This window comes from Bidens hawaiensis, unplaced genomic scaffold, assembly GCF_021521415.1.
Source record: "Bidens hawaiensis isolate Kalapana, Puna unplaced genomic scaffold, B.hawaiensis_p1.1 tig00046324_1, whole genome shotgun sequence".
Lineage (NCBI taxonomy): Eukaryota > Viridiplantae > Streptophyta > Magnoliopsida > Asterales > Asteraceae > Bidens > Bidens hawaiensis.
In genome coordinates this window covers 54,850-81,496 of record NW_027498276.1, presented here as the reverse complement: position 1 = coordinate 81,496, position 26,647 = coordinate 54,850, and the positions used below count along the sequence as shown (strand labels likewise).

Genomic DNA, 26,647 nt, shown 5'->3' with positions numbered 1-26,647 from the left:
TCTCACCTTCAAACACCATAAAGATTCAATCTTTATCATCTTTAATCTCAAAACCCACATAGATTTTCATCAATTTAAGGTTAAATTCACTATACCCACTTCATATCTCACCTCAAAACACCATAAAGTTTCAAACTTTATCATCTTTAATCCCAAAACACACATTGATTTTCATCAATCTTGGGTTTTAAAACTTATTATCACCATACCCATTTCATATCTTACCTTCAAACACCATAAAGATTCAATCTTTATCATCTTTAATCCCAAAACCCACATAGATTTTCATCAATTTAGGGTTAAATTCACTATATCCACTTCATATCTCACCTCAAAACACCATAAAGATTCAAACTTTATCATCTTTAATCAAAAACCCAAATAGATTTTCATCAATTTTGGGGGTTTAAACCTAAAAGCTTCAATCTTTATCATATTTAATAAAAAACCCACATAGATTTTCATCAATCTTGGGGGTTTAAACCTATAATAAGCCTATAATCTCTACACCAATTTCATATCTCACCTCAAAACACCAAAAAGATTCAAACTTTACCATATCTTTAATGAGGGATTTTTCATGTTTTGGTGAAAATGGTGTTCAAGTTTCAGATGCTGCATCTTCATCAAGTGGTTCCATCACTACATCCAGTGGTAAAACTGGTCAAAATCTTGTTACTTGTGTTTACCAGTGCAGACTAAGAAACTTTTCTTGCTTTATTATTACCCTCACTTGGACCAAAACCCTAATGGGCCAAGGTCTTTGTGTCCAAATTGATGATTCAACCAATCAATGTTTGTGTAAAGTTGAGATTAAACCAGGGGTGTTCTCTAAAAGAAGAGGGTTCAAGAATCTTGAAGTGGGGTCTAAGTTAATTGATGTTTATTGGGATTTATCGTCCGCAAGGTTCGGGCTTTCGCCCGAACCGGTCGAGGGTTATTATCTTGCCATTGTTGTTAATCAAGATTTGATCTTGATATTAGGGGATATGGAGAAGGAAGTGAAAAATAAAATGGATGTTTCTAGTTTTACGCCAAATTTCGTTTTTGTGTCGAAGAAAGAACATATTTTTGGTAAGAAAGCGTACTCGACCCGAGCTCAATTTTGTGGGAAAGGGATGGTGCATGATATTGTTATTGAATGTGATATTGCGGGTACGAATGACCCGTGTCTTTTGATTCGGGTCGATGGGAAGACAATGATGCAAGTGAAGCATTTGAGGTGGAAATTTAGGGGGAATTATACGATTTTGGTTGATGGATTGCCGGTTGAAGTGTATTGGGATGTGCATAATTGGTTATTCGGGAAGTTAACCGGTGAAGCTAATTTCTTGTTTCAAACGTGTTTGTCGGCTGAGAAAATGTGGGCGACGAGTCAGCCTAACTTGGACCCGTCTTGGTCAAACTCGTTTCGTAGAGATTCGCACTCGAACGGGTTAGGGTTTTCTTTAGTGTTGTGTGCTTGGAGAAGTGAATAGAAGTATGCTTTTGATGATATATTTACCAAATGTTGTGCAAGATGTTATTCAAAATTTGAAATACATATTTATCTTGATTTTAACTATAATCAATGCATTATCGGTTATGTTTTCGATTCTTTTGAATCCTTTTGTGATGAATTTGTGTTTGCATGCTTAGTAAGTATGATAGACGCGCATAAAATAATCTTTAAAGGAAATATAAATCATTCAAAATTTTAACGGTTTCTCGCTAGTCATGACGTTGACTTAAAGACTTGAAGATTTTGTTTTGCGAGTAAGAAAACGAGGTACGTTTTTTAAAACCTTTTTACGGTTTGTTGTGTGCATATATATGTTTAGTTTTTATTAGTCTAATGCATTATAGTATTATGTAACGAAAGACAATGAACGAGAATAGATGAAGTTTTTGCCTACTTTGATATTGTGAATAGGGTGACGCTTTTTGACACAACACGAAAATAATTAGGTTTTCGGTTGTTATAATGTTACGTCTAACCTGTTTAATGAACAGGCTGTGTTCAGGTTGACATGTTTAACATAGTTAACTATATAGGCTGACCTGTTAGCCCGTTTAAAGTTAGAATGAGAGATAGAAAGTATATTTAACAAGGTCAACGTGTTTACGACCCGTTTAACACGTTTCTTAAAGATAGTAAACATGAAGATTATGCATCATATTTCATTATATTCACAAAGTATATATATTTTCATTCCTTTTTCCAACATAAAACGAAAGAAACAACATAATTAAAACATCACACAAATTCATCAAAAAATAAACGCTTCACGAAAACTAGTGACTGTGATCGCTGCAAGCATTAGCAAAGCAACTAGTGGTGAACAATGTAATCGGTTTGAACCCGATGATGGTGTAAACACTGGTTTGATGCCTGAACTAGCTTTTGAACCGTGTTGAGTAGTTGGTGCTGATGCACCAGGTGTCACCGGGCTGGACTTGTGCGAGTCTGACTCAGGCTCGTCGTCTGGACTTGTTTCAGATGCGGTTGGTGCAACTGCCAACTCTGCTGTCACGGGACGTGGAAATATTTAGGGTATCAAAATCTTTGTAAATTGATCCGGTTTGTATAATATTATGGTTCTTACCGTTAGGGCTTGGCGGCAGTTCTGGAGTATCGGCTGCAGGTGGAAGAGCTCTCGGTGGAGGAGGTAGAAATAATGCAGGACCTGTCTCATATAACGGGTCGGGTTAATATGTAATTTTGTAAATAGTCAATTAGTCATTATATTAAGTTGTTATTATTATTATTAATATTATTATTATTATTATTGTTATCTTTGATTGCAGAGAACTGTATTAGAAAATCAGTCTTAATCCTTTGAATTAAGCTATTTAGAAGGTTGAAAGCATTTTAATATCATTTGGCCCGTTTGACCTTCTCGACCCGTTTGACTCGTTTCATATTTTACAGTGTTATGACTTATAAGTGATTAGTTACATTAGCAATGTAATAATATTTATTAAATTATTTATAAAACTAGAAGAAATAGACAAAAATATCGACGGGCCAGCCCAACCCGACCCATTTGTATTCGTACCAAAATTCATCAATTTAACCCGTTCATCATCTTATCCGACCCGTTTACCTTTTAGTTAAAACATAATATACTTATCGACCCGTAAACATTACCTGCAGGAGGCAGAGGAACACCAGTAGCTACAAAACCAACAATATTTAAAAAAAAAGTGAGATTTTTTATAAAAATAATAACAAAATAAACTAACTATTAAAAAACCGTTACTTTTGCATTGCACCGGCACACTTTGAGAGTTACACACTCTCGGGAGTCTAATAGCCAACGCTTGGTTAATAGTGCTCGGTAATGAAAACGGTACATTTCCCGTCACAATAAGACACGTGCACTGCATGCTAGTAGACATAAGTGACTCAACCGCTTTACAGCAATCTGCGGTTGGTGATCCCCCGTTTGCGCTACTCCCCGTGAGGTAATTCACACACGGGGTGAAGCTAGCAATCATTGACGTCGTGCATGGAGTGTTAATGATTTGACCCTTAACTGAAAAAACCGTGATCGCTAGAAAAGCGGTTAATAAACCCGAAAACCGGTCCATTGTTGGTGTAGGATTGTGGTTGTCACATATGGTTTTTGTAGGAGATTTATGGGTTGGTGGGTTGCCATAGGGGTTCAACCACTTTGACTGGCTAAGTGAATGGTTGGTTGATTTGTTTTGACCTTGAGAATAATATTGTGCAAAGAATTGTAGTCAAGGTAGGTAAAACCTTTAGGATATCTTGTTAACAAGCGTTTGCGTTGGGACGGAAAACATGAAACATTTGGGACGTGTATTTGAGTGTTACACCGGGCATGTAATTAGTTTAGAGAAAATAGCAGTGAACATATTAAGTGATACTCGTCTAATTACCTGAATGCGTTATTTAAGCCATATATATTAATGGACTAAGTAATAAACCAATATATTACACGAGTTCAATAAATGAAATATTAGATAGTTAATATAATAAAGATTTGAAAATATTAAATAGGATTTAAATAGTTGAAGTGATCTAAGGTTAAATAAAAGAAGCTAGAAAAAAAAAGATTGAGCTAAGTTAATTAATAAATTATTTTGTATTGATTATATATCATTTAAGTATAATAAATAGGAAATGTAAATAGTTATGCATTGTTGAAGTGTAGTTAAGTATTTTTTATTTTTGTTTGAAGTCGGTTTTAGGTGAGTTTAATATTAGATTTCGAGTAATAGGTAACTCTTAACATTCTACCATATAAGATCATAAACAGGTTTATATGCCATATACGCCACGTGAATTTGTGTACTTGTCATGTATAGGAATTTTAGTGTTTGACCTGTTTATTTATTTTTGAAAGGTCAACTTTTATAAAAAACCGAACGACTTACAAATAGCAAAACGCCTCAAACAAATAAAGACGAAACAACCGAAAACAACCGTAGAGGTGGTCAATGAAGTTACTATAGTTTGATTTATTATTATAATGATTGTACATATATATATGTTGTCTTAGAGAAAAATCCAAACATGTGTGTATAAAGGAGTAATATTCCTTAAAGTTGCTAAACAATATAGGACCGTAAGAGGTGGTCAGTCAATGGCAGATAAGATATAATGGCACGCTGCTCAAATTGCATGTTTGTTGTCAAATAGACGACATACGACACTGCTCTTTGACCACTTCAACCAAAAGACATTGACTACTATTTTTGGTTTCTTTCATTTCATTTTCAATCCCTCTCTCTACATATAACAATAATAATAATAATAATAATAATAATAATAATAATAATAATGAAAATTAGTTTTAAATACTCATAACTATGTCCTGTTGATAAATAACAGTCTCGACTTCATACTTGGCTGGTGACAGTCCAAACTAAATGTATATTTTTTTCAACATTTAGTTTAAAATATATTTAAAAATCGTAGTAAAATTCGGCTATTTACAACATATAAGAGTTTAAAATATATTTAACACTTATAATTTATGTAGATAGTTACACATATAACATTTATAAACATTTATACCTATAGTTTATAGCAAAATATTAAAATACAAATTGAGAAAAAAAAATTGAGAATTGTGTGAAGAATTTATGGTCTAAATTAAACCTCTTACAAAATTCAAGAAAAAAAAACTTAACTACAAATATAAATCAAAACTGAAAAAAAGAACTAATATGTTTTCAGCGTCTTTCTCGTTAAAAAATCCGAAAAAGACACAATGTAGATAAAAGTAATATATACAATAACGAAAATAAACAAAAAACATAATAACATATAAAAAACACAACATATCGCAAAATATAACACAATATAAAAAAAGACACATGTCAGTAAAAAAAACACAATCATTAACGAAAAAAAAACACAATGATATTTTTCATCAACATTGTTTCTTTTTCTTTTTTTAGACAATGAAGACGGGGACATTTGTGTGTTTTTTCTTTTTTTGATTTTTATTTTATTTTGTAAGTTATTTTTTCCCAAATTTTTTTTCATCTTTTTTAAATTTTGTTCACGTTTGTAGAATAATTTAACCCATAGTTTATTTAAGTCTTTTTATATTTTAGTAAAGATAAAATTATTTTTTAGACACGTCTTAGTTTTAGTTTCTACTAGGGGTGTGTAAGAAACCGAAATCCCGATCCCCAAACCAAGAAAATCAAAAATAATGCTTAACATTTAATGTGAAAGTGAGAGTACTAGAGTGAAGAAGGGTAACATAGAAAAGCAAAAAAAAAAAGGATATAAAGTTAATTATGTATTGAATCATGGCTAATATCTATAAATCTAATGTAAAGAACTATGAAATCAAGCTTAAAATTATAGAGTAACCCGACTAACCCGAATAACCCGGAGGAACAGTGTCACAGTGACCTACCAACCTTTTTACGTACACTCTATAATATAAACTAAGCTTTCACTTCAAAAATGGCTGCCGGACAATGTGTTTTCTGTGGTACTCATTTCGATCAGCTCTCTACGTTCGTCGCGCACTGGAGGCAGTGCGGTGCCCGTTTGGCTCGTTTCAACGGCGAAAGGGCGGTCGTGGTTTATGTTCCATCGGCATTGGAAGTTGAAGCTCCGGTGGCTGTTCCTGTGGTTGCTGGGCGTGGTCCGGCCGGTGGTTCAGCTCCGGCCGGCTATGTGTGTCATGGTGAGGTTCATGTGCCGGGTTCTTGTGCTTGCGGGTCGTTTGGGATTTATGTCGTTCGTCAGATGTGAGTTAGCTGGTGCTGGTTATGAGGGAGCTGGGAGGTTGGTTATAAGAAATTAGGTTAAATAAGGATTTTATAGATGTTTATTGACAACTAGGCGTGCCACGTAAGCATAGACCAACAGATGGTTAACTCTATTAGTTGCAAATCGTTGGAGAAAAACACACTTTTAGTTTGGACCATTACCAGCCAAGAGTGAAGTTGGGACTGATAGTTGCCAATATGACATAATTGAGATTATTTAAAACTAATAATAATAATTATTATAACAACAACGACGACGACGACGACGATAAGGGTAGAGTCTAGAGGCATGCAGCGGAAGCCGAATTTCTTGGCTCACGTGTTGGTTAAGAAGATGTCTTAGTTGCAAGAAATGCCGTGATACCCCTTCCATCGTCAAGTCGACACGCTCCGGGGTGTTCGTGACTCCTGCATGAGGAGAAGGAACTCCAGATCGTGAAGGGGTTGAAGTTCGGAAATGTGAAAACTCGAGGAACAAAGGTTCCGTCGGAGTTCCTCCCGGGGTGGAAAAAGATATGGTGGCTGCCGGAGTTTCCTGGCCGGCACTTTGGTGTCGGTGTTCTTGACACTTGGTCGACTTCATCGGGAGATCCACCTTCCGACATGGTGATGAAAATGGAGCTACACTACTGGTCTTTAAGATAAAGTAAGCGGCGTAGCCCCACGGTGGGCGCCAACTTGTTGCTACAACAAAGATAAGACCATTGATAGTGAAGAGACTGGTTAGGCTAACAAGCTTCAAGGGTTCAGGTTAGCCTAACGCAGGTCGTGGTGTCCCTCTACGTTTGCAAAACGTAGAGAGAGGTTCACTAGTTTATTGTTGTTTATAGTTCGCCGGAGATCCAAGACCGAGATATTTGGGATCGGTTTTTGGATGAAGTTCTTGGTGAAGCTATGATATTATTGAAGTAAAAAAGAAATAAGCAAAGTGCTAATTTCTCAAGGAAGAAGAGAATATCAGGGAGAGTGTGTTATCTTCATATCTGATGTCCTCTTGTTTATGATTGAGTTCTCCTTTTATAGGGGGGAGAGCCCAAGACTTTAGTCCAGTAACTAAAGTAACTAAACTAGTTAGCCTCCAGTTTGCTTAGAGAGTTGACCTTTATGGGCGGGAACCTTTTGACCGTTGGTCTCTAATTATAATAATATTACTTTATCTGAGCCTGTTCCCTGTTCAGAGGGAACAGTGATGTGAATAGTGATTTGACGTTGTACTGTTGCACGTGGGTACTGTGCACGTACTTGTTTACATAAAATGAGCGGGAAACGAAGCTTTTAACCTTTTAACCTTTTTAGCGTTGATGTGTGAAAGTCATTTTATTAATTCCTTAGGCTACCCCCGTCATCATTAACAATCTCCATTGAGATTAAACGAAATTGGTAGAATGGCAGGGGTGGATGACAACTGAGATTTAACATGTAGAATGTGTTCTAACCAATCACATGATGTTCCACGTAAAGAATGTGCCCGGTACATGGGTCTTTGTAGTTGATTTAGATATAATCAATAGTGACCTTGGGGTGTAAATGATCAAATGGTCTTAACCACTATAAATGCACAAGCTAACCGGCTTGTACCCGGTGTGATCCCCCAAAAAAAACTCGTTTATACTCAATTATACCCACTGGATACAAACCGGTTGGTAGTATTGAGCTTCAAAACCGGTTACAAACCAATTAACCAAAACTGGTTCTGAGTTTTTTTTTAAACCGTTTTTCTTCTAGGTTATTTACCGGTTAACCAGTTCGGTTATACCCAAAACCGGTTATACCAGGTAGGGGTTTCATCACTGAAAACCGGTTATTGGGCTAAACAGGTAGTTGACTGCGTTGACCATAACCGGTTTTAGGTTAAGAGCTTGATCTTGATTGATATATCTAAAGTTTGGACTAGAATCATTTAATTTTTGAGAGCTCGATCTCGAGCTCTATATCTAAAGCTCGAGTTCAGCTCTTTAACTATTGATTAAACACATAAATGCAACCAGGGCATTATATGCCAAAAGCTTCCGTCTCGCACTATTGTGTCTACAGTAGCTCAGAGACGGCCGCTTCCAAATCCTGCACTCGATCGGCCAAGGCCGTTTCACACCTAAGAGCGCTTTTTAACACGAGATGTATCTAGGGATGTTTGGATGCATGCTTTGCAAGTGACATGTAACTTTAAATCATCATAATCAGCCCTAAAACAACAAACCACGAACAACAGTTTTAATCATCGTCTAATTCGGAACGTTAAATTAGGTTATGACGATAGTCTAAAGTCGTATAAATTAGTTACATAATAGTACATACACAATTTATTTCACCCATTCGTAATCAGTTTCGTTGCAGCTAGTATAAAACCGAGTAACCAAACAGAATCATACACGTTTATCCATTCATCAAAAACCCTGCAAGTACCCTCAACTCAAAAGTATACAGAAGCAGCTTATTACTGCCACTAGTTAAGACGGTTGAAGCCAAATTTTGATTGTTTGGTCATTCATAAGTCCAGCAGACGCGATCATATTCTCTGACGGGTGACAATTAACAGATATAACAGTATCAGTATGGCCTTCTAGCTTCTGAAGTAAGTTCTTACCCTGTAAATCCCAAATGTAGACACAGTGATCCTCTGATCCGCTAACGATATACTTGCCATTTGTCACGGAGAAAGTGGGAGTTATACAATATGTTTTGTTTACGTGACCCGTATACATCTTCAAGAATTTACCAGTTGAGTAGTTCCATAGCTTCTGCATTCACAAAAACAGAAAACTAAATGTCAAACATCTAGTTAAAGTAGTCGATTTTATTATCTAAGTTTTAACTGCAATAACCCTAACTAACACATATTCATAGGCCAAGCGCTAGTCGGGCGGTGCATACCGACTAGTGATAAATCAGATTGGATTAGTAAGTATAATTTTTCAAAAACTTTAAAAGTTTGACCAATTTTGATTGACTTTGACCAAATTTGACAGATTTTGACTAGGGGTGCAAACGAGCCGAGTCGCTCGCAAGCTACTCAAGATTGGTTCAATAGAAAGCTTAAAACGAGTCAAGCCTTTTCGAACTAGAGCAGAGCCCAAGCATCAAATAAAGTTCGTTTAGAAATCTAGCCCTGAGCCTTCTATGGGAAGCTCCTTAAGGCTTGTCGAGCATTAACGATCCTTGTGTATATGTTAGTAATTAGTATACCTCTTTAGAGTGTTTAAAGTGCTACACGAGCTCGAGCCGAACTAAGGCTCGGCTAAGTTTATTATCTTTCAAAATATATAAAAATAATTAAAAAAACGCGTATAAATTGATAAATAATTAATAAACAAGCCAAGTCCCGAGCTTGAAAAAACAGCTCACTAGCCGAGCTCGAGCTTTAAAAGAGCTCAAATTAAGCCGAACTCGAGTTTTTGTAGGTCAAAACGAGCCGATCTTAAGCTCGTTTACAGTTTACATCCTATTTTTGACTGAAATTTGACCGACTATGACCAAAATCTACCAAATTTTGAACTATTTGAGCAACTTGGACTGACTTTGACCAACCACCAAATTATTGGTCCAACTAGATTGAATCAAATACCGATAATCAGATGAGCTCAAGCTGAGGTTTAGCTCGTTTAAGGTGCTATGTGAACTTGAGCAGAGCTTAGGCTCATCTAAGTATTTTTTTACAAAACATACAAAAATGATAAAAATGCATATAGATTAATTAATAAACATTAAACAAGCCAATCCAGAGATGAGCATGAAAAAAAAAAACTCAAGCTCGAGTTTTCGTAAGTCAAAATGACTTCAAGCTTGAGCTTTCGAAAGCCAAAAACGAGCTCAAGCTTAAGCATTTGTAAGTCAAATCAAGCTCAAGCTTGAGCATTCGTAAGCCAAAAACAAGCTCAAGCTTGAGTTTCGTAAGCCAAAAATGAGCTCAGGCCTGAGCATTCGTAAGTCAAAAAGAGCTCAGGCCTGAGCATTCGTAAGTCAAAACGAGCTCAGGCCTGAGCATTCGTAAGTCAAAAAGACTTCAAGCTTGAGCATTCGTAAGTCACAACAACTTCAAGCTTGAGCATTCGTAAGTCAAAATGGGCTCAAGCTTGAGCTCTTGTAAGTCAAAACAAGCCAAGCTCGAGCCTAGTCGAGCTAGGCTCCAGCTTGGGCGATCTGTAGGGTGATTTGGTCTAATTAGATTGAATCAAATCACGACTTATCAGCTGAACTCAAGCAAAGGTCTAGCTAGCTTAAGGTGCTATGTGAGCTTCATCCAAGCTCAAGCTCGTTTAGGATTTCCTTCCAAAATATATATCAAATAAATAAAAACGCACAAAAATTAATTAATAATAAGCTTGCTAAGCCAGACCTAAGACCGGAGCTTGAAAAAACAAGCTCAAGCTCGAGCTTTTGTAAGTCAAAACAAGTTGAGCTTGGCCTCAGCTCGTTCACACCCCTAACTTTGAACAAAATTTGACCCATTTTGAACAATTCGGACCAATGCAGACCGACTTTGACCGACTAACAATTAGGTGGTCCGATCGAATATCGACTAATCCGCGACCAATCGCAGCTTCTACAACACTAAATACACCAATGCCAATCCCCAGAACCCATTTCTACTTAGTCGATCTCGGGCTCCCCTAATTTTGACCAAATTTTACTGCTTTTCAACAAATTGGGCCAACCAATTTGAACCAACTTTAACCAACTACCAATTCATTAATCCAATTAACTGTAATCAAATATCAACTAATCAGTAACTAACTAAGCGTGACTATTACAACACTATATACACCAATGCCAATCCCCAAACACTATATATACAGCTTTAGCTCGTTTAAGGTGCTATAAAAGCTCGACCCAAGCTTAGACTTGTTTTAAGTTTTTTAATTTCCTCACAATATATAAAATAATAAAAATAATATATAAATTAATTTATAAATAACAAACGAGCCAAGCACCGAGCTTGAAAATATAATTCACAAGCCAAGCCCGTGCCTTAAAAATAAAGCTCAAAACAAGCAGAGCTCGAGTTTTCGTAAGTCAAAACAAGCCAAGTTCAGCTCGAACTCGTTTAAACCCCTAACTTTGCCCCAAATTTGACCACTTTTGACCAAATTTTACCCATTTTGAACAATTAGGACCAACATTGACCGGTTACGGATTTGTTGGTCCAATAAAATATCAACTAACCTGTGACCAATCGCAGCTTCTACAACACTAAATACCCCAATGCCAATCCCCAAACCCCAACTAACTAAACTAGAACATTTCTACTTATTCGAGCTCGGGCTCTGCTCCTTTATACCCCAAATTTTGACCAAATTTTACTGCTTGTCAACAATCCAAGCCAATTCACACCAACTTTAACCGACTACCGATTTGTTGATCCAATTTAAATAGCAACTAAATACACCAATGCCAATCCCCAAACGACTTCAAGCCTGAACTTTCGTAAGCCAAAAACAAGCTCAAGCCTGAACTTTCGTAAGTCAAAACGAGCTCAAGCCTGAACTTTCGTAAGTCAAAACAAGCTCAAGCTCTCGTAAGTCAAAACAAGCTCAAGCCTGAACTTTCATAAGCCAAAAACGAGCTCAAGCATGAGCTCCCGTAAGCCAAAAAGGAGCTCAAGCATGAGCTCCCGTAAGCCAAAACGAGCTCAAGCTTGAGCATTCATAAGTCAAAAGGACTTCAAGCTTGAGCTTTCGTAAGTCAAAACAAGCTCAAGCTTGAGCTTTTGTAAGTCAAAACGACTTCAAGCTTGAGCATTCGCAAGTCAAAACAACTTCAAGCTTGAGCTTTCGTAAGTCAAAACAAAAACAAGCTCAAGCTTGAGCATTCGTAAGTCAAAACAACTTCAACCTTGAGCATTCGTAAGTCAAAACGAGCTCAAGCTTGATCTTTCGTAAGCCAAAACAAGCTCGGGCTCAGCTCGTTTACCAATCTATGCCAATCCCCAAATCCCAACTAATTAAACTACAACAACCCGAAACTAACCAAATTATCATCAAGCGTGGCGACGAGTATAAACTTCCCATTCGGCGAGAACTTCGTAAACGAAACCGCGGGGACCTTATCATCAATCAACGTCTTCAAACAGGCCCCGGTCTCGGCATCCCAAATCCGACAACTCCCATCATGACTGCCACTCACAATCAACGACCCGTCCCGATTAAAATTCACCGACGTCACCGGCATCACATGGCCTCTAATAACCCGGCTCGCCTTACCCGTCTTCACATCCCAAACCCTAATCGTCTCATCAAACGACCCACTCACAATCAGATTCGAATTCACACTAAAATTAACACAGAAGACAAAGCTCGTGTGTCCGCGAAGGGTTTTGACGCACTCACCGGCGCGTGCGTCCCAGATGCGGAGGGTTTTGTCGTCGGAGGCGGAGCAGAGGTAGTGGGAGTCGGAGGACCAGGCGAGGTCGGAGACGCCGGACGAGTGGCCGGAGAGGACGGTGGTGGGGGTTAGGGTTTGGGTGGACCAGAGGATGAGGGTTTTGTCTAAGGAACCGGAGGCTAGGAGTTGGCCGTTGTTGGAGAATTTGACGGTGGAGATGGCGGAGTGGTGGCCGGCGAGGGTTTTGAGGAGGCGGTATGGGGTGTAAGGTGGTGGTGGGTTGCCGGAGTTGGTGGTGGTGCTGCCCATAATATTATTATTATTGTTATTATGGTTGGTTTGGACAAAGTTAAGCTTATTTATGGGTTGGAACGTAAAAAATCGAATTGAAATAAAAACTGACGGTTTACGTAAAAATTAAATTTTCGGTTTCGTTTTTGTGACTATATAGATTTTCGGGATATTCAATTTCCCGGTCTCTATAATTACATATGGCGTTGTAGAAATCGTTAATAACTAGTCGGGTGATGGGGTAGGAACTAACGATTAATCGGGATTAATCAGATCGGACTTTAATGTATAATTTTTTAGTTATATATATATACACAAACATTTTTATATATACTTTTTCAGTTTATATACACACATATACATTCTGACCTAGCCGAAATCTCATTGGAAAATGAAAACCGCTGAATTTGGCTGGGACATCGTTAGGAACCGCGAATTTTGGCCGAAACGTCGCCAGAAAACGCCGACTAAGTCCGGTTAATCATGGTTTTCCCGAATTTGACCATTGATTAATTGGCTAACTAGCCTAGTGAGGTGGAAACTAACGATTAATCGACGCCTAGTCGGATTTTTTGCTACACTGTTTACACAAAAAATTATTTAATTTATACTCTCATTTTCAATTTAGTTATATTTTTTAAACATTTATCATTATTTTTTCTCTATCCTACACTCACAACCACTTCAACATTAAAAAATTATAGACTATGAACAATGTTTCTCTAAAGTTACTTATGAAGTGTAACATTTATACTCTCATCCACTCATAATTACTCCATACAATGAACTCATTCACATAAATATAAAAGACTTGTTGTGAATGCTCTAAGTAATTTATAAGAATTTAACGAATAAGTAACTTAATAATTTTAGCACCCAAAAGTAAAATAATCGATTAGTTATTAATTAACAAAGAGATTCAAGGTAAAATTCATTATTATAGACCAAAATTTTCTTTACAACCAGCAAAACGAAAAGAACCCAAAATCGAAAATTGGAAAAACTGAAAGTTGATGGTTTCAAAAATTCAAAATTGAAGTTTTGGTTTTTGGTTCGGGTTTAGCTTAAAACTGACCTTAACCGAACCATAAATACCCCTAGTTTGTAATGTTTATAAGTAAGCATACACGTTTGATGCATCTTATTAAAAGATTATTATGTCATTGATGGACTTATACCGATTAGCGTTTGTTGGTGTGACATTAGTAAGACCCTTCTCATCTTACAATAAGGCATGTCTTCTTTTTTCAAGAACTAAAGTACACTACCCTTAATATTATTTTGTTATGTTAGCATGACCCAAACAGATCAAACCCGCTTAGAATACAATAAGGTCTATTTGCTGGTCCTATGAATACCAAAATTTTGTGCTCGAGCTTGCAAGAATGGCTTGGAAACTGCAGAAATCGATTCCAATACTATTAATTTGGGTTTAAGTATATTTTTTTTCTGTACAAAAGAAGTATTTTTACGGGTTGACCCAATTACACATTTTACTAGGCCCAATATATGTAGTGATTTACGAAGTCACACACTAACAATACACAAATTCTATTAAAAAAATTTGTACATAAGTTTTTGCTAGTGGCAAAGCCCAAAGTAGAATCAACCATCCTCCACTCTAGTTGTAGCCCAATTTCCCAAAACCAAATATTCATAAAAGGAGTGAGTTGTAAGTTGTAAGTTGTAAGTTGTAACTAGACATGTACAATTGGGGTTTTATTCAAAACGGTTTCGGTTATGAACCGACTTGGTTTGAAAGCCCAATGGGCCAACTGGTTCAGGTTACAAACCGGTTTTGAAAGACGAAACTGCAGGCTTACAAACTAACAAACCGTTTGTGCACAAAAAAAATGGTTTTAACTGGTATTTTACTACCGATTCGGGTTATAAACGAGTTTCAAAGAACGAGAATACGAACTGGTACAAACCTATGGGCTGGGTCGGGTTACAAACTGGTTTGGCCCAAACCGGTTCTTTTACACATCTACGACTCTAGTTGTAACTTGTAAGTATATATATATGATTAAAAATTTAAAATTATTTCAGTATGTAACTCGTAACCGCCCGATATTAATTCATGAGTAAATAAGTTAAAAACCAACTCTACATGATTATGACAAAAAGCTTTAAAGTGATTTCTTTTCGTATTGTTATGCACTATTTGCATTAGCACCTGCGCATTAGCTAAAAAGATCAAAACACTCTCCTATTTTAACAAATGTATTAAAATAATTAAAAACATTGTTTATTGTGACGAAAGTGAAAGGCCAGGATCTGAAATCATAAATTGTAAACTTTTATACTGAAATCGCAAATTTTAAACAATTTTACGTCCCCCCCCCCCCCACCGATAATTGGGTCACTCAAACCACCTCAGTGATTTGCATCACAACATTTAAGTCTTTTAAATGTTTAAAGAGAGGTTAAAACCGACAACATTTCTCTTGAATAATAACTAACGATGATTCTTATTAATATACATGAAGAAACACCAATTTAATATGGACTTAGATCAAAGGCTCAACAAAATGGAAATTCTCAGACGACCTAGAGTTCTTCGTGAAAATGAGTATGATATGTAAAATAGAAACGTGTTAGCCTTGTTATAGGAAGGGGATCCTGTAACCAACATCCGACGTCATAATCAAATGATAAGTTGTGATAGTAATCGATGAATAATAAGACCTTGAGGAAGAAAAAAAGAATACCCAACCTGTGATGAAAAAAAGAATACCCAACCTGTGATGGTGGTAGTAAATTGATGGTGGAATGTACAAATTATATTCTCAAATCATCTCAATTTACTAGTTTTATTATTTCTATCTACCTTTTACAAATAATAATAATAATAAGGGAAATTGGATTTTAATACTCCCAACTTTTGCTTATTGGCCGCTGGCACTCCCAATTTACAAATTGGTCGTTGACACTCCTAACTTTTCACATATTTTCCTATACCACTCCCGTCGTTAGTTTTTGGGCAAAAAGTGTAAAATGACTAAGTTAAAAGTAAAATCAATTTTTTTTTAAATATATATTCTACCATCATCACCTCCCTCCATCGCCACCTATTGCCACCACCTAACACCACCACTACTTACACCGCCACCACAGCCGCTCACCACCACCACCCACCACCGTCACCGCTTACCACCACCACCATTGCAACCACCATAACCACTGCCCCACCCGCCATCACTTGCAGCCACCCCCCACTACCACCGCCGCCACCTACCACCACCAACTACACGAACCAGGTGGTGGTTGTGGTGGGTGGTTGCAGTGGTGATGGTGGTAGTGGAGGCTGTTAAGGGTAGGGGCAGTGGGTGGTTGTAGTGGTGGTGATAGGCGTTGGCAGGAGGTGGGTGGTGGTGGCGGCGGCGGTGGTGGTTGGTGGTGGGTCGTAGTAGGTAGTGGCTGGAGGTGGCGGTTGGTAGTGGGTGGTAGTAGTGCAGTGGAGGAAGGTGATGGTGGTGAGATATATTTAAAATAAGTTTTGATTTTACCTTTAACTTAGCCATTTTGCACTTTTTGCCCAAACACTAATGACATTATTGTTTTTTAACGACTAGAGTGGTACAAGAATATATGTGAAAAGTTGGGAGTGCTAGCGGTCAATTTGTAAGTTGGGAGTGTCAGCGGCCAATAAGCGAAAGTTGGGAATATTAAAATCCAATTTCCCTAATAATAATAATAATAATAACTTCAAACAAATAATTTCACCAATAACATTGTCACACGACTTTAATCACTTTAAAATCTAGTACTTTATTATATTATTTAAATTCAATCTATAAAGACAAAATTGAACCATGAACATCATGACATTAGCATTTATAAATATGGGCCACATGTAACTTTGATAGCTATTGTTTGATATGAGTTTGGCTAAAATGATGCTTTTAATGATTGTGTTCTCAAAGATACATGCCCCTCATCCACCATGCATAAATCCACTCATGTCTCTTAATCTATCACCTTAACATTTCATTTCATTTTACTTTTCTAATTTTCTAATTCTGCCAATACCCTATCAATTTCATGGTTTTTTTAACTACAGCAAAGGTTTTATTAAACCATAAATTCTCCAAGCTTTCGCATGAGAAAGCAAAAGTGTTCCAAGCGGTTTGTTTGGTTGCGAGTTAGTGTCTATGGAAAAAGAGAAACAACCTTGTTCATAGCGGGTCTCCTGTCTCAATCTCAAGCCTGATCGAGGAAGTAAAAGTGTTAGGATTTTTATGGATAAAGAATAGGGGAAATTGAAGGAAATTATGTGGAAGAATTGGTGTATGTTTAAAGTGTAATTTTTATTTTTCATTTTTTGATGTGTTGGTGTTCTAGCATCTTACTAGTTTGTTTTAATAAATTTTTTGTTGGTTGTTCGAAATAAAAACATGGGTTTCAGCAAGAAGACGAAATCAAAACAAATAACTTACATTAAGGTGAGAGGGTTTTTAACCACTTGTCCCAATAAAATATAACTTTACGGCTTTTATTAAACTAAAATTTAAAAATGAAAAAATTTAGACATAAAAGTCATATATATTTGTTAGATGATTTTATCTTCTTTAGTTTACTCAGTCAGGACCGAACTTGCCAGTGGTAAAATTTAGCGACTAATTCGGTCGCAAAACAGTCGCACGTTCGTACCTATTTTGGTCTCAAAGCAGCCGCAAAAATTGTGATTATTCAATTTCGGCCGCAAAAACCAGAAAGAAATTAGTTTAAGCATAAACTAATTAGCAGTCGCAACATAGTTGGAAGTATGTTGCAAATTGCAAGCGGGTCACAAACTAGGTGGACACAATGAGGTCTCAAACTAGAGCAGCTGCAAATTGCAAGCGGGTCACAAAATAGGGCGGTTGTCGGTCACAAACAAGGAGACCGAAATTCGGTCATAAACGGGTGGCCAGTTGCAACATGGTGGTTGTTGCAAACAGCCCGCCGCAAATGGTTATAATAATGGTGACAAAACAGATTAGAGGGATTTGCGACTAAAATACAACAAAATTGAACTAATTGATAATCTCAAATTAATAGCATTGTAGTTTAAATCTCCTAATATTATTTATTAACATTGTTTCTTTTGATATACTAACAAATATGAGATTTACCAATGCTTTTAAATTACAATCTCGAATAACACTTTGGAGATATGCATATTTATCGTCTTATGATCACAATACGCCTTGTAGTAGAATGTTTTTGCGACGGTTAGGAACATCTGCTTCAGATCCCGGTCAAGGCCATCGGGTGAGTCGCGAAATACAAGTTGCACAAGTTTTTGCATTTTCAAGTCCATCGTTGTGTAACTTATAATCCCGTTGTCACTCACCATATGCTTCTCCTACACGATAAAAAGTAATTTTTTTAGAACGACAAGCCACCTCATAAAAAACTAAATATGTGAAAATATTTAATGACACTTAAATTAGTCAAAAAAAAAAGTTTACCTTGGAGTTCTGTAAGTTAGATAATTCATGACAAATGTTATTAGTGACACTTGAGAGCTGTCGGTATTGAGGATGAGTTGACAACTCTTTCGATAGCCTCCGGCCAGCAGTCAAGTTTATCATTTGTATAATCAATTCCGCTTCTCCGGTCACTTCTACTCCATCTTCCCACCTCGTTAACCATGTTTCCCACTAATATAAAACGAAAAAAAAAAACACGAATGTAAGTGATACTAGCGACTATGTGTGTTGTCGCAAAAACGGAACCATAAGGGTTATGTTGCACTTACGGCATGGTGGAGTTGCGGATGGATGTCTTGACTGTGAGCCATAAGTGCGTCCAAAGCAAACGTATGTAGTGTTTTAAGAAGTGCAACCATAACTTCGTGCCATGGTTCATTTCTGAGCAACCAAACAAAGCAAATACTATTGAAAACTATTCGACAACAGAATATATTAGTCGCTAAAAGTTTTACGACACAAACTTGACAAGAAACTCTTTTAAGAAGAAAAACAGATGCCTAGTAATCGGTCATCAAACCGGCCGACTTACTGATTCACTAGTCAGATCGGACTTAAAATCGATGAGATTAAAAGTAATTTAAAATGTTCAAATAAATTATAAAAAATATATAGGATATCTTCGATTATAATAATACAAATTATAAACTTCTAAAACTTTTTTTTAAATCCAAACCTTGTGTGATCACAAACTTGGTCACCGGTTCAACCATCCGACCCCCCCCCCCAACCCACCGAACGAAACTAACCACATGCTCGGGTCACAATTTTGAAAAAGCACTAGAATGAAAAACGTACTTGGAATGTTTTCTGAAAGAGAATTCGTTTCTAAATGCATCAACAAAAGCCGTTCTATCCTCTTTTGATAGATGTGACGAATCAAAAAATGAGGAGATGGTATCCATTAATATCATGGTTTTAGCCCACGCAATTCGCTCTTTGGATTTTTCAGGCTCGAATATGCTGGCAGCAGCCAGGTAATAAGCGACTAAAAGGCCTGTGATATTGTTAGTCCCAAACTGTTCAATACTAGAATCCATATACCATCTGCATACATACAAAGTCAATTAGGTTCCATTCGTCTAAACCTTGAAGTTCACTACTTTCAACCAGATTAGTCATCAAACCAACACTCTTATTGGTTCATTGGCCGGACTGGTTTAAAAAACAAATATTTGATAATAATAATAATAATAATAATAATAAAAATATATATCTAACTAATATGGAATTACGTTATCTTTTGGTGAATTTGTAATATTAACAGATCACGCAATTTAAAATATAAAATAAACAAAATATGAAGTCTGATATAGTAAATGAATCATTAAACTAGATTTTAAAAAGGTTATAAAAGTTTTTTTTATCCTTTAGAAAATAGTACAACCAAAGACCTATAGTACTCAACCGGATCGATTATGTGACAAAAATAGCCAACTTACTGTTGAATCGTGTTCCATTCGAGCTGATGCACAGCTAGACAATTGTTATAGTCCAATTTAGCCATTTCAAGGTACGTGTTATTGCTCACGTTCCCCATCCTGCATTGAATTATTCAACATAAACATGACTCGTATATCTATCTATGTAACTCTAACACACACACTAAAAATCATATAACCTGAATACGGCATGTTTAAACCGTTTTTTTATGTTTAAACTTAAATGTATTAAAACTTAATTATTTAAATCATTTCAAACATTAAAATGTGAAAGCTTAGATTTTCAAAGTATTAAAAAACTAAACATTATTGTGAGATAGGGTAAATAGGAAAATAAGTATTATTGTGAGATAGGGTAAATAGGGAGCGAAGAAACAAAGTGACGTCTGTTAAAATTGAGAGCGAGATGATGAAATTTCATTCGGGCGGACTGACATGAAAGAGAGGGGATACTTTTGCTTTTTGAAGCTTTGCAGACATGTAGGTCATATTTACCTTTGTTCACTAACGTGGATACAAATTGTTACACGACAGTTTTTCATTTTTATGTATTATACATATTAGTTTCATTAAGTTTTATGTGTAATTACACAAACTCGTAGAATTACCTGTATAAGGTTTTTCCGATCCAAACATCGTCCTCGCCCCCGTACTGTTCTAAGTAACATCTTGTCTCGAGTCGCGGTAAGCTTGCATACCATGGCATATTAAGCGCGTATCCAACCTGTTGATTTACATTCCATTGAGTTAGCATAACTAAATTTGTATAAATACACGTCACAAATAGTCTTTTGTGACAATTTCTCGACACATTCGTCGCTAATTTTCTTTATTCCTTTTAAAGTACTATTTGCATACCTCACCAGGCAAGTCTTTGGCAATGATCCATTTATCAACAAGCTCATTTACCGATTGTTTTTCCTTCAAATAATTGTATGAAAATTTCTTGGCATCTTCAAGAATCGTCTCTCCGGGGAAGAGCACTTGAGAAGCCCTATACAAGTTGAACATCCCGGTAACAGCTTGTGTTGACTGGCCAACAAAGCATACAAATTTACCGTCTTTCTCAAATTGTCGAAATACATCTGTCACAAAAGAGCACATTTATGTTGAGTTCATCATCCCTAAAGATACTTTTTAATGCAATACTAGTAAACAGAACTTCGCCGATGGCAAAATTTGTTAGAAAAAATGAAAAAACGAAATTTTAAGGTCATTGGTAATCCGTTGGTAATCACTAACAAAAATCCAATTAAAAGGAAAGAAAAATAAATTTTAAACGTCCGGTGATCATTCAGTGATCACCAACGAATAAAATATCAAAAAAGAAAAATTAGTTTTTAAAAACGACGTTAGTGATCATATTCGTTAGCAACCCGTTAATGTTCATTGATGATCTGTCAGTAAAATTCATTGGTGAAGCCCGATTTTCCTACATACTTTCACCGACAAATTATGACGCTTGGTATTTTTACCGACGGATAGTTCCTTGTGTAAAAGTAATCTTATTTGTAGTGACATACTAAATCAAGAAACCAACCTGAAGTAATTTCATAACCATGCATTCTTAATATCCTAAAGCCCATCGCGGTATCATCAATATCTTGTACATTCGAGTTTTTCGCCCAACAAATCCCATCCTTTGTCCAATACTCATGAATGTACTTAACGCAATCCGTGATCTCTGACTCAAAATAGCGAGATATCCCTAGTCGTTGAAGGCGATCCACTACCCAAATATGCTCGAAAAGATCCACCGGGTAGACATTAGGAACTACAAATGATCAAAACCCAAAAATTAAAAATAAAAAAAATAAAAAATAAAAAAAATCATAAATTCCATTATTAGAAACATTTCTTTTTTAAGAACAACAAAAGAGTTTGTCCCATAAACCATCATTAAAACATACCTCCACCGTTGAATTTGGTAACAATATTTGTAAGATATTGAAGACACTTTTTATCTTTTGTTTGCATAAGTGCAAAAGCAGTTGATGATGGAGAAAAGAGAAATGACCCATCTTTACATTGCAATTTCAAAAGTTTTTCCCACTCCAAATTCGACATTCCTTCCAAACTATGAAGTAAAGTTGTCGGTACTTTATGCAATATTTCCATCGGTATCCTATTCGTCAAAAAAAAATGTTCATGTCGAGTGTCCTATGAAAGCAACCTAATTCGCTACCATAAGTTGCTTTTAAAAAAAAAGGCGTGTAAAAATGCTTACTTTTTGAGCTTTAGGTTTCGTCGTGCATAAATTTCTTTTAAGGCTGGAGTATCCTCAGGGACTTCGATATTTAGCTTCCTTGCTATGTCTATAAGCGAAGGAAACGCTACTTCGAAGCCAATTGGCATATGTTCCGCATTCTCGTCTTCAAGTTTACTTATGTTATCTTTAAGAAATTTGATTCCTGTTGCAACCATCAGTTTTTAGTGACACAACGTCAACATAGCGACGACTTAAAGGGTGACATGACATCTCCTTTTAGTGACAAAACACCACCAAAATTTTTATTTGTCATGTACAAATTAATAACTAAAAATATTAAAAGATGTACAAAATAAAGATAAATGTCGTTAAATAAGTAAATAACTATCGAACTGTAACAAAGATTTAGACTATCTCTTTGACTTTTACATAGCATTTATATAATTAGAATTAATTTTAGTGTAATGTTTTAGTTTTGGAACATTAACTTATACTTTTTACAGAATTTTTATTTCTATTTATACACTAATTTAATTTATATAAATTATTTACCAACAAATATTTGTTTATTAAGTTAATTAAATTTTAGACATAATTTGATTTGGTATAAAAACATAATTTGATTACGAAAAATAAATTAAAAAGTAGTGATAATGTCAAAATGTAAGACTTTATATAAATGTTTGTAAAGGGAAAGAGTACAAATATGTTTTATAATGTTACCTTTTTCACATTTATTGGGATGAACATTCCAACAAGTTAGCGCGATAACACAAGCCAACGTATTAATAATCCTATCATGAGCAAAAAACAATACGCGGTCCCCCCAAGACCCATCGGGCAGTTGATTGTTCGCGATCCACTCCAAACTTGATGGAAATTGCGGGCAACCACCACCATTAACATCTTGCACGAGTGCAACCCAAGCCGTATCATAAGCTGACACGTTAATTTCTCCATCATTCATAGAACCGAACATCGATTTAATGATGTCAACAAACCGCTTAACATCATCACTCGGGTACAAAATCTTTTTACATAGGAATGAAGATTAAGACAAAACAAAGTAAAAAACAAATGTTAGTAGATATCAAATGTAAGAACATAAAAGTAGAAACAAATTGCAACCTTAGTTGTATCGAAGTGGTCCTCAACGTTGTCATCGTCCCAGTTGATAAAAGGCACATCATTCTTTTCAAGTACATCAAAGTACTCTACACCAACCCACACAGGAACACATGCAATAACCAGTGAATATTTAATAACCGGTTATATATTAATTATTACGAGAAATGTGAAAAAAAAAATTGAACGACTAAATGTTACACTGTACAGGAATTGAACCCTTATATTAAATGTCATGATAATAGACGATCAGAAAATATAAATATTTAAATTATTAAATCAACACACATGTCAAGTAATACAAATAACTAGTCAAGTAATACAAATAACTAGTATATAAATGATTAACCATCGGGGCTTGCCCCAATGGCAGGAAACGTGATGGATAACCCGGATGTCCAGGGTTCAAATTCTGATTTCGACCGGATTTTACCATAGCATTAAAACTTGTCGTGACTTCGGGCGGGGTGAGCCAACTGGGTTTTACCGGGAACGCCAAGCCAAACTCGGATGCCAGCGTGGATCCCGATCATGTCAACATAGTTGGCCTGAGTGGGGTGGTGGGGCGCGACGTGTTCGCGCAGTAGCTTAACTGTGAAAGTCACCGCTCGGAAAAAAAAAAAACCCTAGTATATAAATGACAAAAACACATTTGTTGGAATCTTACTATTAGTAATCATAGAATGAAGTTTGTTTCTAATAATACCAAAGATAAAAATAAACTCATACATAAATATTTTTAATACTACATTAGAAATCTAATAATACCAAAGATAAAAATAAACTCTTACATAAATATTTTTAATACTACATTAGAAAAAATAAAAAAAAATATAAACAAGTATAAATCCATTTTTTGATGACGTCTACTTAAACTTGGTTCTGTATTAAACGTGTGTATACAATTATATACCTTGTGTACGAGACTTTGATACCGCGTTACACTGGAACCCGGTGTTTCTAAGAAATGCACTTCCTGTAATGTAACAGAAACACGGCAATAATTAGAGATTGATTGATTTAAATTACGTATGGTAAGTTGACAACAATAACATTAAGTGGTTGATATCAATGTAGATAGGAATAAAGTTATAATGATGATTATAAATCTTGTATTTTTCTGCTTCATTTCAACAGTGGAGTCCAACACATGCGCATAGAGATCTTCATAAGGATAAGGATTTTAAAGTTGTTTTATTTTTTGTCATAACTTATGCTACTTTGTCCATCTTGCCTTGTTTCTTCTTTTTCATAAAAAACTTATAATTTTAAATCATAACAAATACACACACATACATACATACATATGTCTATGTATACACGGATACATATATTTAAATCTATAAACCTTTGCTTGCATTGTCGTGTTTGGTTTACGTACGTACGTACATACATACATACATACATACATACATACGTATGTCTGTATGTCTATGTATACACGGATACATATATTAAATCTATAAACCTTTGCTTGCATTGTCTTGTTTGGTTTACGTATCAGAACGTACTGAAAACATTTGGGATTATGCAAGATTATACACGAAAGATCTTATAATTTGGATCTCTCTCTCACACACACATACATACATAAATACATACATACACATATACGTACGTACATACATACACACAGACACACATATGTTAGGAAATTCGACTAGGGTAAATCGGTTTCTATCAACATTCATTCATATGTATGTCACATACAAACATGCATTAATCTAATACAAGAAGCAATGATCAAAATAGAGAGAGAGAGAGAGAGAGAGAGAGACTAGTGGAGGGAGGGAGACAATGATAAGAAGCGATTGGCGGAGAAGCGCGGTGGTGGAAGGTGGTGGTAGGAGAGATGATGACTCCAATCTTCATGGATAATGAACTAGAGAGATTTGGTTTTGGATGAGGTATAATGAATTGAAGTTGTGTCACCCTAGGGGGGCAATTTATAAGCCTTCACATTAATGTCACTTAGCTTTCATAATATAATTGTAATCATATATACTTTGGCTAGAGAGTGACTGGATGAGGCAAGAAGACAATATCCAGGTCCCAAGTGATGCTCAGAATATGAAAATGGAATCATTGTTGTTTTCTTATAATTAATTGTATATGTGAGGTGTATTTTTATTTATTAACAGTGAAATGTATATGGAGTAAGAGCATTCATAGCCCGTCTCCCATCCTTATCCCTATAACTACACTACAAAACACTACATTTCTTTTTTATATTATTAAATAATACATTTTATACTTTTATTATTACAGTTTTCTCTCTCCTCTACTCACAACCAATTCAACAAATATTAAAAAATAAATAGGGACAAACTTTGTTTCCACAAATTTACAAAAAATCACTACATTTCTCTCTTCACCCTACACTCACAACCATTTAAAATCCACCCTATAATTTACTAATTCCCCTCACATAATTATGGGGAATGGGTTGGGAATGCTCTAATAATTTAACTATATACTTAATTTTATATTTGCATAAAAAAAATTAAAATGAAAAGAAAACCCTGTAAAATATTTTATGAACCCACTCAATCTCACTTTCTTCTAGGGGTGTGTGTGATGCGGTTCGGTGCGGTTTTGGGTTAAAACCGAACCGAAAACCAAAACTTCGGTTTTTGAATTTTTTGAAACCGTTCGGTTTCGGTTTTTTCGGTTACGGTTTTTCGGTTTTCATTTTGGTTTTGGTTCGGTTTCGGTGTTTTTCGGTTTTGCAATTTAAGCTTAAAAGTTTTAGGCCGAAAAAAAAAGTTGACAAAAATAATGAATTTAAGTATAAATAATTTTATTCGTTGTTAACTAATATACTATTGTACATTTGACCAAAAATATTTGAGTTACATATTTATTAAATTCTTATAAATTACTTATAATAAAAAATAAAAATTTAGGAATTCGGTTCGGTTCGGTTCGGTTTTTTGGTTTTTATTACATGGAAAACCAAAACCGAACCGTTAGTTCGGTTTTTACAAAAACATAAAACCAAACTGTCGGTTTTTGTTTCGGTTTCGGTTTTACGGTTTGGATTTTTTGGTTTTTTCGGTTTTGAAACGGTTTTTTCGGTTTCTTGCACACCCCTACTTTCTTCTCTAATCTTTGATCATCTTTCTTCATCGTCAAATCATTTTTTCGAACAATTTTCTTACGTCCATACCCTTTTTGATTACTAATGGCTCTAACACCGATCGCTTTACACTTCGGGTTGGTTCGCGGGTTTGATTTAGAAGATTTGATTCAACCCGAAAAACCCGAATAAACTTTTAGTTTTAAAATTAAATATATTTTTATGTATAATAAGCTAAGTGTTAGTCACTAAAATTATCAGAATCTGGCTCTAATCGACTGTTGTCATTCTAACCATAATTCAAAATATAAAACAAAAACAAAAAAAGTAAAAAAAAACTAAAACGTTTCGTCCGTTGTCCTCGTTCAACAAACATAAAAACAAAAAAAACGACCTGAAACCCGTTTTAACATTTCCTACCTGAACCCGTTCCGACCCGGACCCGTTCTGACCCGAACCTGTT

The 26,647-nt window shown here is 35.7% G+C and overlaps 4 protein-coding genes across 4 annotated transcripts; 1 reads left to right on the top strand and 3 right to left on the bottom strand.

Annotated features, from left to right (window-relative positions):
• Positions 1-417: 417 nt before the first annotated feature.
• On the top strand, positions 418-1,606 carry LOC143596389 (uncharacterized). The gene has a single exon (XM_077075175.1). It carries the CDS (start codon positions 567-569, stop codon positions 1,476-1,478), a length of 912 nt encoding a protein of 303 aa, XP_076931290.1. The 5' UTR covers positions 418-566; the 3' UTR covers positions 1,479-1,606.
• A 626-nt stretch (positions 1,607-2,232) lies between these two features.
• LOC143596383 (non-specific lipid transfer protein GPI-anchored 16-like) lies at positions 2,233-3,610 on the bottom strand. The gene is made up of 4 exons (XM_077075170.1): positions 3,243-3,610; positions 3,131-3,157; positions 2,586-2,666; positions 2,233-2,506 (listed from the first exon to the last, which is right to left on the bottom strand). The coding sequence occupies exons 1-4, from the start codon at positions 3,571-3,573 to the stop codon at positions 2,250-2,252; spliced, it is 696 nt and encodes a 231-aa protein (XP_076931285.1). The 5' UTR covers positions 3,574-3,610; the 3' UTR covers positions 2,233-2,249.
• A 4,869-nt stretch (positions 3,611-8,479) lies between these two features.
• Positions 8,480-12,870, bottom strand: LOC143596387 (COMPASS-like H3K4 histone methylase component WDR5B). The gene is made up of 2 exons (XM_077075174.1): positions 12,208-12,870; positions 8,480-8,981 (listed from the first exon to the last, which is right to left on the bottom strand). The coding sequence occupies exons 1-2, from the start codon at positions 12,868-12,870 to the stop codon at positions 8,691-8,693; spliced, it is 954 nt and encodes a 317-aa protein (XP_076931289.1). The 3' UTR covers positions 8,480-8,690.
• A 4,997-nt stretch (positions 12,871-17,867) lies between these two features.
• On the bottom strand, positions 17,868-25,220 carry LOC143596386 (ent-copalyl diphosphate synthase 1-like). The gene is made up of 14 exons (XM_077075173.1): positions 24,884-25,220; positions 24,019-24,081; positions 23,109-23,194; positions 22,704-23,010; positions 21,999-22,182; positions 21,682-21,896; positions 21,312-21,545; positions 20,630-20,856; positions 20,380-20,495; positions 19,772-19,870; positions 19,128-19,376; positions 18,599-18,710; positions 18,309-18,500; positions 17,868-18,202 (listed from the first exon to the last, which is right to left on the bottom strand). Exons 1-14 carry the CDS (start codon positions 24,975-24,977, stop codon positions 17,978-17,980), a joined length of 2,403 nt encoding a protein of 800 aa, XP_076931288.1. The 5' UTR covers positions 24,978-25,220; the 3' UTR covers positions 17,868-17,977.
• Between the last annotated feature and the right edge of the window lie 1,427 nt (positions 25,221-26,647).